Consider the following 10825-nt stretch of genomic DNA (forward strand, 5'->3'; position numbering starts at 1 on the left):
GTCTCATGACGGCAACAACAAAGGAGACTCAACTCAAATGTATTCACATTTTTCCTGTGTGTTTTTAATAATAATAATAAGTTATACTTTATTGATCCCGCGAGGGGAAATTCACATCATAACTACATTTCCACTTTTTTTAGCGTCTCACATTAGCTGCTCAGCCTAATGACATCACGAGCCAAAGGTCACCTGTTGAGTCCAGCATGTAAAGAATTTCAGTGAGTGAGACCAACCAGTGTGTGTGTGTGTGTGTGTGTGTGTGTGTGTGTGTGTGTGTGATTTCTGTTTAGGATAACACCTCAGTTAAGAGTCATTAGCTTTGATGTGGCACATTTAGTTTTAGCACCAAGCAGCTGTACCTGCATCGATTAATAAGAAATGACTCATCTCTTCTCGTTCAATGTGTCTGATCTGTGTGTGAGTGTGTGTGTGTGTGTGTGTGTGTGTGTGTGTGTGTGTGTGTGTGTGTTTCCTCTGGAGAAAACAACATTAGATCAATATCTAATGACACCATGAGTAAAAGTCTAAACACAATACTAATTGTGTTATTACCTGGCCATAATTTTTTTAAGGCCAGGGGGAAATTATAGAATAATATAATAATATGTTTCTTTCTTTTGTTCTGACAAGATTAAAGCTGTTCCTCTTTGAGAGTCAACATGATTGGCCAATTTGTGATTATACACCGACTGCTCTGCTCCTGTTGATTTACGACTTATAACTCTATTGTCTCACAGATATTTGTAGTGTCGTTTCGATAAGTGTGATAAACGTTTTAAGACTTTTTTCTTTGTTTATTATCGAAGACTTCACAGGAATAAGTCATGTGTGAAATAACACTGTATTTGCTTTATATTTCTTGATGTTTACCTTTAGAGTTTTTGAATCCAGGCTGTATAATTGATGGACTATATAGTGCTCTTAAACAGTAGTGACTGGTATGCACACCATACCCAAGTCTGATCTGAAGAACTGTTCAACAGTTCCCCACCTAATATCTCATGGCATCGTATTTGCTGTGTAAGAGAATATAGCAGTTTTAACTCCTCTATATTTACATGACAGATCCAGTTATCCATTCATTTACAAATCAAGACTTTTCAATCAAAACACATGATTATCTTTAAATTCTATTATTCATCAATAAATTGCAACTCATGCTAAGGTTGTAAATTAGAAGTGATAATGGATATATTTTATCAAGAATAGCACAAGGGGAATGTTCTACAGGAAGTAGAGTTTTAAAATCACAATACAAACATAGAAAACAAGCTTAACTTAAATCATTAGTGTGAGCAATGGCAACATGACATGTCTTGGTCTTAGCCATAACAGTGACTGACCAGACTTTTGATTTGTTTTTATTATATATAATATTTTATATTAATAGATTGCCAGTAAATGATCAATATTCATGAGAAATAAGCATTGTCATCTTAAAGGCTTAATATGTGATTTTTCACACATTAATATATAAAAGCGGTCCTCAGAAAATAACTCTGAGTCATGACTGTCTACAATGGGTGTAACACCCGAGTCCCACTGTCTGTGATGTTTTCAGAGTTTTCAGAGTCCTATCTTCACTTTGTTTACATCGCCAGGACGGCCGGCTGACTCCTCCCCTCGTGTATAAAAGTTGTTTAATTGAGGGACTAGAGAAAAGAAGAATAACATACTGTACTCACTGCTTAACTGTGTTTCTAGATCACGCTCATTTCAGGTAAATTTACATGCAGTGTGAAGATACCAGCATAATAAAGATCGCTAGCATTAGCATGCTAACACAACAATGCAGTGCGAGTTGTTTTGGTTTCATGCTGGTGCTCAAGGGCGACATCTGCTGGATCAAAAAATCACATATACAGTAAAGCCTTTAAGATAATGAGATAAATGTATGTAATGTATATGTCAAAAAAAGGTCTAGGTCTCGAGGAAAAACAAAAAATGACTCATTGTCACTGAAAAACAAAGTGAATGCAACATATCAAACTGATCCTCCTTCAGCGAACGAGTAAACCACGGAGTAATTTCAGAGACACCTTGAGTGTTTTGGATTTCATCTATGAACAAATACAGAAAGTCTCTTCCGTGTGTCTCACTTCACTTCACCCGCTCTGACAAACAAACAGTGTGCGTCTTAAATAAGAACACTAAGCCGTCACCGAGTATTAAGTGTATAATTTATTAATTGACTTAAAAAGCATCCGGCTTCTGTCGCTGAGGGTTCAGAGATGAATTCACAGAAGTCCAATAATCTGGAGCTGGGCACAGTCAGGCAGGACACGATGTGAGTTATTGTTACACTGAGCGTACTCTTACATAATACACAGCCTGCAGAATATTGTGTAATGCTTTCAGAAAAAAAAAAGAAGGTATACCAGAGTATATAAGGACAACAATCAGCTAGAGAATTCACCCGCTGTGCAAACCACAGCAACATACGTGACATTAGCAGGAATGAGGGATCCATTTGTTTTGATCAGAAGTACAAGAACTGTTTTTTTACCCTGTCTAACCCCCGGCCCTGTTCTGCATCGTCTTCATAAACAAATCAACTGTCTTCTTCTCTGCTGCTGCTGTGTTACACAACTCACCCCCCGTAAACATGAAGCTGTCAAAACACAACAGGACTGGTACAAAAAAAAAAAGAAAAAAAAAGCATCTCCTTCATCTACACTATTAGAATCTCTGTGAGTGTCACTTCCTGCAGTATTGAGTGATCACAGGGGTCTGGATCAGGTTTTTTGGAGGCCTTGTCTCAGCTACAGGTTTCACACTTCGGTGTGTGTCCTCCTGTGACCTGGCAGACATCAAACGTGTCATTGATACAACAGGTTTGAATAATTCAGGGCCTGACACAAACTCTAATACTATACTGCGGCAGCAAACAGTCAGTGAGTGGGGCTGTCCCTCTGTCTGACTTGATCTTTGTTTAGGACACTTAAACTGACATGATCTTCTATTAAAGGCTTTATATGTGATTTTTTGATCCAGCAGATGTCGCCCTTGAGCACCAGCATGAAACCAAAACAACTCGCGCTGCATTGTTGTGTTAGCATGCTAATGCTAGCGATCTTTATTATTCTGGTATCTTCACACTGCATGTAAATTTACCTGAAATGAGCATGATCTAGAAACACAGTTAAGCAGTGACTACAGTATGTTATTCTTCTTTTCTCTAGTCCCTCAATTAAACAACTTTTATACACGAGGGGAGGAGTCAGCCGGCCGTCCTGGCGATGTAAACAAAGTGAAGATAGGACTCTGAAAACTCTGAAAACATCACAGATAGTGGGACTCGGGTGTTACACCCATTGTAGACAGTCATGACTCACAGAGTTATTTTCAGAGGATATACTTGATTTATATATATTTAAGTGTGAAATCGCATATAAAGCCTTTAATTTTATAAGATTCTTTATTTTATTTTTGTTAAAAATATCCTTATCGTGTTTGAATTTTGAACTTGACTCAATCATATTATTTTTGTAATTTTTTTGTCTTGACTAGTAACAAGAAATGATGCAGACAACTTTCAAATCAGCTGTTCCATATTTACTTTGTCATAGCATTCATTTTCTTTACTCCCCCCCCTCCTCTCTCTCTCTCTCTCTCTCTCACACACAATCACAATCACACGCACACAAACACACACCTTTGGAGTCCGATCCTCTATAACTGATAATGGTCCATTATGTGCCAAGTGGTCTCAGGAGTCAGATGATTGAAAACCAAATGAACTTTCCTTCTGAGTGACTCTTGAGTACGATGAAGCTGTCCATCGCTCATGGGTTCAGGTTCATACCAGTGCATTACTGAGCTGGTCATTCACTCGTCTTTAATGAGAGTGTGAGCTGTTGAATTCAGTGGAGATTAATCTAAAAGAAGAGCAGCCATCAAAGATTGTCCAATAAAAAAAAAAAAAAACTTTGTCATGAAAGAAAACCTGACTTTATATCTTAAATTCCCCCTCTGTGTTTTCCTGCTGGTATGCAGCTTCATGTTTGTCCACGTTTATTTGAAACACTCAAGAGGAGGCCGTGTCACAAACCGCAAGTATTCAGCGGAGCTGTGGGATCAAAATGTTTGTATTAGTCTTTGAAGATGTCCTGGTGGAAGACTTCATGATTTCTGATTCAACTGGAAAATGTTCGGCTCCATCGAGTCATTGCTCTGAGGAATGTTCCTCCTGAGGGCAGATGAAAGACCACAGCAGATGTATCTAAATGTCCACTAGTCACGTCTGAGCGTGAGAAAAAAATGCTGCTGCTGTTTTACATTACATTTCAAAATGTAAACATTTCAAATAAAACCGCCGGCTCAGAAAAAAAAAAAAAGCTTTCTTTTGGATGACCTGTAATGCTGCAAATGTTGGATTATAATCACTTGTATACTTTATTTTAACTTAAGATTCAAAATGTTTTCAACCACTTTTCAAAGAGCGCCTGTGTGAGGTGAACCACTTGTGTGTATAAAACAGCTCTGCACATTTTTAGTTCAAATATAGAGGTACATAAAACACTGTTCTGTGATTAATGGTCCATGATTTTCTTTTCTGTGCCGCTTCAGAAGAATGCATTTAAAATCCAACTCGACTGGATGTTGCACTGCATGTTTAGAAGTCACTATTCTACAAATGCCGTTAACATATACATACAAATTCATTCAGACAAGGACACATCAGTACAAAAACACAACATTACATGTGCACATCAGAAGGCTGTTGTGATTAGAGTTGGTTTTGAAATGGGGGAAAGAACAACTTTTAAACATCTGGGTCAACATCTGAGTCTGGATGGATCCGTGTGGATGTCTCAGTGGTAGTTGGGGAGTTCCAGTGATGTCATTTTTAAAATTCAAGATATCTTGTTGTCATTTGGAGGTTGATGAGATTTGAAAGCAAAAAAAAAAAAAAAAAAGGTGCAGATGTAATGTAATTCAGGTTTGTAGAGCAGCAGACATGTGGGTTTGTGGCTGACGGAGAGTTTACAGGAAGTGTTTGAAACCAGCTGTTGGCTGTCTATATAGTGTGGGGTCCATGATACAACAACCTATGAATTATTTGTGTTGTTAAACTATCATTGCTTAGTCACCAATGATTTTTTTTGTGTACATTTAGATCTTGATAGGACCAAAGAAAAATGATGTTGTCCTCCACAACCACTGCTGCTTGAGGAGAAGATGATTATTATATACTTTTTTAAGAAACAAAAAAATAGAATGGTTTTAAACCTTTCGCACAAAACTTTTTTCAGTACAGTATTAATGGATTTAATATTTCTATATTTCACATTTTTCCACATTTCATCCCATTGCATGCGTGACGCTGTAAAGCTCGTTTCTGTCACACTTCGGTCAATCGGTCAAGAAATCAAACAAATTGATTTCTTGACCGATTTGATGATGACCTTTCAAAGATCCGACCCCAAGTCAACTCTGAGCTTCTCCTTTGCTCCTCAGCTCCTTTACTCTGTGATCAAATAGATCATGCACCTGTGGTTTTTTTTTGTCTTTGTTTCCATGCAGGGAGCCTGATATTCCAGCTTGGGCTCCTTTACTCTATCAGCTGCAGCTGCTGGACATCAGAGAGAAACCAGACCCCTTCACTCTGCCTGTCGCCGACCGCATTCGCATCGGCAACCAGAAACGAGAGCGAGGGAACTTTCATTTCCAGAGGGAGGAATACAGCATGGCTGCCAGAGCCTATTGCATGGCTTTAGATGTGCTGACCACACAGAGCAGAGGTATCCCAGCATCACAGCCTGATTTTATTCATAGGAAATATTCCACCTGGTTGCATTTACTAGAAATCTGTTGTAAGAGTTGTGTGCATGGAAAAGGAGAAAAATGGAAACAGTGTGCAAACATGCACACACATATGCATCTAAGGTTAAAAAGGGGAATTTATAAAGAGTCAGAAACACATTTCAACACCAATTTGAGCCCGTAATGACATAACAGATCAGTGCTCCCTTAAGTCTGTCACCACACTAATCACTCTGTCACCATGCAGAGACACATCTCTCCGAGCAGAGTGCCTCCAGTAATGTTTGTGCTTAATTCTTTTGCATAATCGGAGCTTATCAACTCTGATGTGATTTCCACGTCCTTAATCACTCCAATCATTGACAAGGCAGGGCGGGCCTGTGAGGGAAATGTGCCTGAACAAGTGAGTGAGGAGAGAAACATGAACTGCTTCATAATGTGTCAATGCACGATGGACCAGTGAGCTGAATCATGTTGGATCGGAGAAGAGGAGTTCATCAGGGCATCAAGATGGTGCAATTAGAGTTTGAGAAGACAACAAATAAACATTAAAGCATATAGGCACCAACATCTTCAGTACTTTGGGAGTCATTTTGGTACTTATTTTAGAAATGTGATTCATGATATTAGGAGGTTATCAAACCCCTGGAGTTGATTCATAATTTATAATTTGCCACTAAACAGGCTCTCTCTCACTAGAAATTAAATCTTTTAATTGTCTCATGATTTCACCAATTACCAAACCTTATGTACGTACAGTGAAGTAGAAAACATCTAATTGAAGCATTTATTCTGCTTATCTTTAAATACATTTGGAAAAAAGAAAGAAAGAGAGAGAGAGAGAGGGAGGGAGAGAAAAAAACAGTCAGAGAGAGAAAGAGAAAAATTTGGTCTGAGCATTTCACAGATTCAAGTTATTTCACCAGAAAAATAACATAAAATTAAATAATCAATAATCGCAAATGTAGAATTCAACATTCAGAGAAAAGGAATTTGGAGCTTAAACCTGAACTTTTTTAAACTTAAAAAAGGTTTTAAGTTATGTCGAAGAACTTGCTCCTTCTGAAGAAATCTAGACCCAGAATATTCACCTCACTCTGCATTCTCCCTTAAAGCTTACCCTGGCTTTTGCTATTTAAGCTGTGGTCTTTTTTTACTTCTCTGCTCTCATTAACTTGTTTTCAGCCACAGTAAGCAGCTGTCCTCAGTGAAAACAACACTGTATATTATCAGCTGAGTACCAACAGTCAGGTATAGGCAGAGTAAACTATCAGCTGACTGTAATGTCTTTCATTCAGGAATTAGTAAAGACCAGAAACTCAGCTGAAAGGAGGCTCAAGATTGGACTTGTATAAGACAAAAACAATAAACCTGATTTACTTGAATCTTGCCCTGTATCTGCTGAAAGGGTGAATTCATTTTCTAAATCTATGTGCACACACACACAGATGTGGTCTTTGGCTGCTAATATAGGTCACCTATCATGCTCTGGGTATGGTTTAAAAATTCCTTTTCACTAACATGTGCTCATTACCTGGGTCACTGCTGCATTCAGCTGGACATATTTGTGTCTAATGATGAAACCATACTGTTGTTACAGCCGGGACTGACACACAATATCCAACTGAACGGAAAAACAGAATGTGATCTGTCAATTCCAATGAGAGTTTTTCTGGAAAAGTTGTAATATTTTTTTATATTCTGCACTCTTCATGGTCAGTCCCTTCTACTTTTCTTGTGTGTGTGTGTGTGTGTGTGTGTGTGTGTCAACTACTTTTTGTCATCTTATTAACTTAAGTAGTTAAGTAAACATCAGAGGTTGTGTGTGTTTGTGTCTCTGCACAGATGGCAGTGATGTCGGTGTGAAGGCAGAAGAGGAGGAGGTGAAGGACTACAGAGTGAAGTGTTTAAACAATCTGGCCGCCGCTCAACTCAAACTGGAGCAGTTTGATGACGCTCTGCGCACGAGCCAAGATGTCCTGACCCTGGAGCCCAACAACGTCAAGGCCCTTTTCAGGGCTGGGAAGGTGAGGACCCAATCCTTTTCCCCAAATGAATACATCATGATTTGAACATTTATAATAATACATAATATGGATTGAGATTGACAACAAATTGTTGCTTCATTCTTCTTATCTAGACTCTCTTGCCTGTTTTGAGTAACATGTTCCTGCTGCACTGCTCACACTTTTGGTTTTCCTCCTTCAGCTCCTGTCAGACAAAGGTGAATACAAAGAGGCCATGGAGGTGCTCAAAAGGGCCTTGAAACTGGAGCCAACCACCAAGGTGAGATTATGTGGGAGAGCTGGTCCGTCCTCTCTCCCTGTCACACACATAGAGCCATATGTCTGTTATTTGTTAAACAAAATAAACCTCCAAAAAGGTAGCTACACCACTCAGAGAGAAGTGCACTGACTTAGCTGAGTTCATAGTAGACATATAACTTTACCCACCTTTCACTTTTAATGCACAACTTTAAAGGTGCACTATGTAGATTTGGTAGTTACATTTCAAAGTTGGAGAAGGGAAACAATTCTATGCTGTTTCTGAACTAAATACACAAACTTTATTCAAAGGAAAAAATGTTTGGAGCTTTAAAGCTACCAGGAGAGTTACAGTTTCACTCTTGCGGGCCCACCACCATAACTTCTCACATAGCGTTTTATCTTCCAACAGTTTTCCAGAGACCAAATTGTCAGTTTCAGGGCAGTTTGTGTTTAGAGTTATGAACATATCGTACATAATCTGTACATTTCTCCAACTTTCACATTTCTCTACCAAAACTCCATAGTGCACCTTTAAGCTTTAAAGGTATGGTTGGTAATTTTTGTCCAGCATAAAGTATTTGTTATATTTGTTTAAACAGTTTTTACACCCGGACACAAGTGCTGTGAAATCCAACAGAAAAAGAGTCGTCCTCCCTAGCTGCTGCCACCTGGAAAAAACAGACCTATCACTGCTTTGAGGTCGCAAACAATCGAAAAAAAAACTCTGATCAAATTTAGTTTGGACCAAAGTCAAGCACTAACAGAGCAGTTAAGTAAATTCATAAATCAATGAGGCTTTTAGAAACCAACACAAGACCAAACAAAATAAAAACAAAATGTTACCATAAATTTCAGTTAATAGTCTCAGTCCATTTAAATATATTCTGAGAGTAATACCTGTTGAAAACAGTATTACATTAAATCTCCATCCAGTCAAAACAAAATCTTGAAGTCTAATGTTATAAGTTTGAATACAATTAATTTGATTTACGGCCTCATTATAAACATATTATTCACAGTTTCCTCTCAACCTCATCCACTCCTTCAAATTTCACAACAGCTTGTTTTTTGTATTGCATCTTTTCAGTTACCAGAAAACATTTTTGGAGGTGCTGCTCACCTCCTTCAAGAAGAACCCCCCCCTTCATGTGCAATATGAAAGTGTCCAGAATTCAAAAACCCCCAACTCATTTGTTTACACATTAAGAAAGGACAAGAGACGCCTCGCTTGTTATCCCACTGAGCTGCTTCTGTTCCAGAGGGCCTGTTCTGTCTTGTTTGTGTGGTTCTTCTAATGCTGCCAAATACTCTGAGCAAACTGCACATCTGGCAGTCTGCAGATGTGACCACACTGCTCTCTGAGATGTCCGGCAACGACAGTAAAAATAACGTGTGTGAGCTGAGTATTGTTTGGACCAAATGCTCGGCGCACCAAAAGTATTAAAGTGAAGGTGAGAGAGAGAGAGAGAGAGCCAGAGTCGACCCCCGAGAGCAACAAGTCCACACTGTGTAAACGTTTTCTGTTTTCAGAAATGAAGACATTTTTTTTCAAACATCATTTGAGGCTCTCTGGTTTCACTCGCTGCAGGCTGAGTTTGAGGCGAGCATCTCCATCAGCTGTTTTCGACACACTGTTCCCAGTTACTCCAGTGGCCTCTGACCCATAGGGCACACTGCCACCAACACAACTACGTCTGCGCTTGTCTAGACAAAAACCAAAATATCTTCTTCTTTGGTAATTACACCCTCGTCTCAAGGCTGGATTAAATAACGTTGGAGAAAACTGATTTTAGCTTCTGTGGGAAAAGTTTTTTGTACTGCAATCGTAGACGATCACAAAAGACGATGAAGTAATGAAGTGAGTGGAAAAGAACCGCTCACAAGAACAATTCACACCCTCTTATGAGACATTATTCACAGATATAATATCAATCACTTTGTTTGGACATTAGGTCAAAAGATAAAATATTGATTCAAATGATTCTGTGGCTTCAACTCATCAGTGCTTTTTGTTTCAGACCTCTGCTGTCCCCTGCTGGACATTTTTTAGAACTGCAACACATCATTTGTCAATCAGAGGTTTTCAGATGAAGCAAGCAGCTTTTTTTTAACAGGACATATAAACTCTTTTTTTATTTTTTTCTCCCTACTTTTCTTCAGGCGATCCACGCAGAATTGTCTAAACTGGTCAAAAGGCAGTCTGGAGGGCAAGACATTCAGGGGTGGAAACCAAAACCAGCCGAGATGCTCGGGGACAACATCACACCTTTCCTGATTCCTTCTAGGAAAAGAGAGCGATCTGTAAGCAACCAACAGAAACATGTTAGGTATGTGTTGTTCTGATAACAACGTGCTGGAGTTTCACTTTTCTCTGTTGTTGTTGTTGTTGTTTTAGGGACTTTCCTGGAAGTTTATACTGGGAGCTCTGGTTGTGGCCTTGGGCAGCTTAGTGACGTCAATGGTTCTGACTGCAAGAAACTGAAAACCACTGCAGGGAGCTCTCAATCCTCAACGTCAGCATCATCCTCTTCATCGCGTGCAGGTTGCAGGGTTTGGTCTCCTGTCCTCTTAGGTCAGTTAATCTCGTAAGAGTTTTTTGACTGAAGGATTCTCACACTGTACAAAAAATGGATCTCTGAAAGAGGTTCAGTATTTAGTATAACTGTGAATGTACAACATCAATTCTTCTATAACAGGAGAGATTTCTGAAGTTTTTATAATTTATATATCCAATTATGTGTCTGTATTTGAAGGGAAAAGTTATCACAGGAAAAAAAAAGAAGTCATTT

General features: G+C 38.8%; 1 protein-coding gene across 2 annotated transcripts in view; it reads left to right on the forward strand.

Moving 5' to 3' along the window:
• fkbp16 (FKBP prolyl isomerase 16) overlaps nucleotides 1–10823 on the forward strand; it is a 33358-nt gene extending 22535 nt beyond the window's left edge. For both annotated transcript variants that reach the window (XM_065957301.1, XM_065957302.1), the window contains 5 exons: nucleotides 5530–5747; nucleotides 7615–7796; nucleotides 7978–8055; nucleotides 10197–10337; nucleotides 10432–10823. In XM_065957301.1, coding sequence (XP_065813373.1) covers nucleotides 5530–5747; nucleotides 7615–7796; nucleotides 7978–8055; nucleotides 10197–10337; nucleotides 10432–10518 — 706 coding nt within the window. In that variant the 3' untranslated portion in view covers nucleotides 10519–10823. The remainder of the gene's footprint in view (nucleotides 1–5529; nucleotides 5748–7614; nucleotides 7797–7977; nucleotides 8056–10196; nucleotides 10338–10431) is intronic.
• Nucleotides 10824–10825: the final 2 nt, after the last annotated feature.

The sequence above is a fragment of the Labrus bergylta genome, chromosome 7, assembly GCF_963930695.1.
Source record: "Labrus bergylta chromosome 7, fLabBer1.1, whole genome shotgun sequence".
In the NCBI taxonomy this organism is placed as follows: domain Eukaryota; kingdom Metazoa; phylum Chordata; class Actinopteri; order Labriformes; family Labridae; genus Labrus; species Labrus bergylta.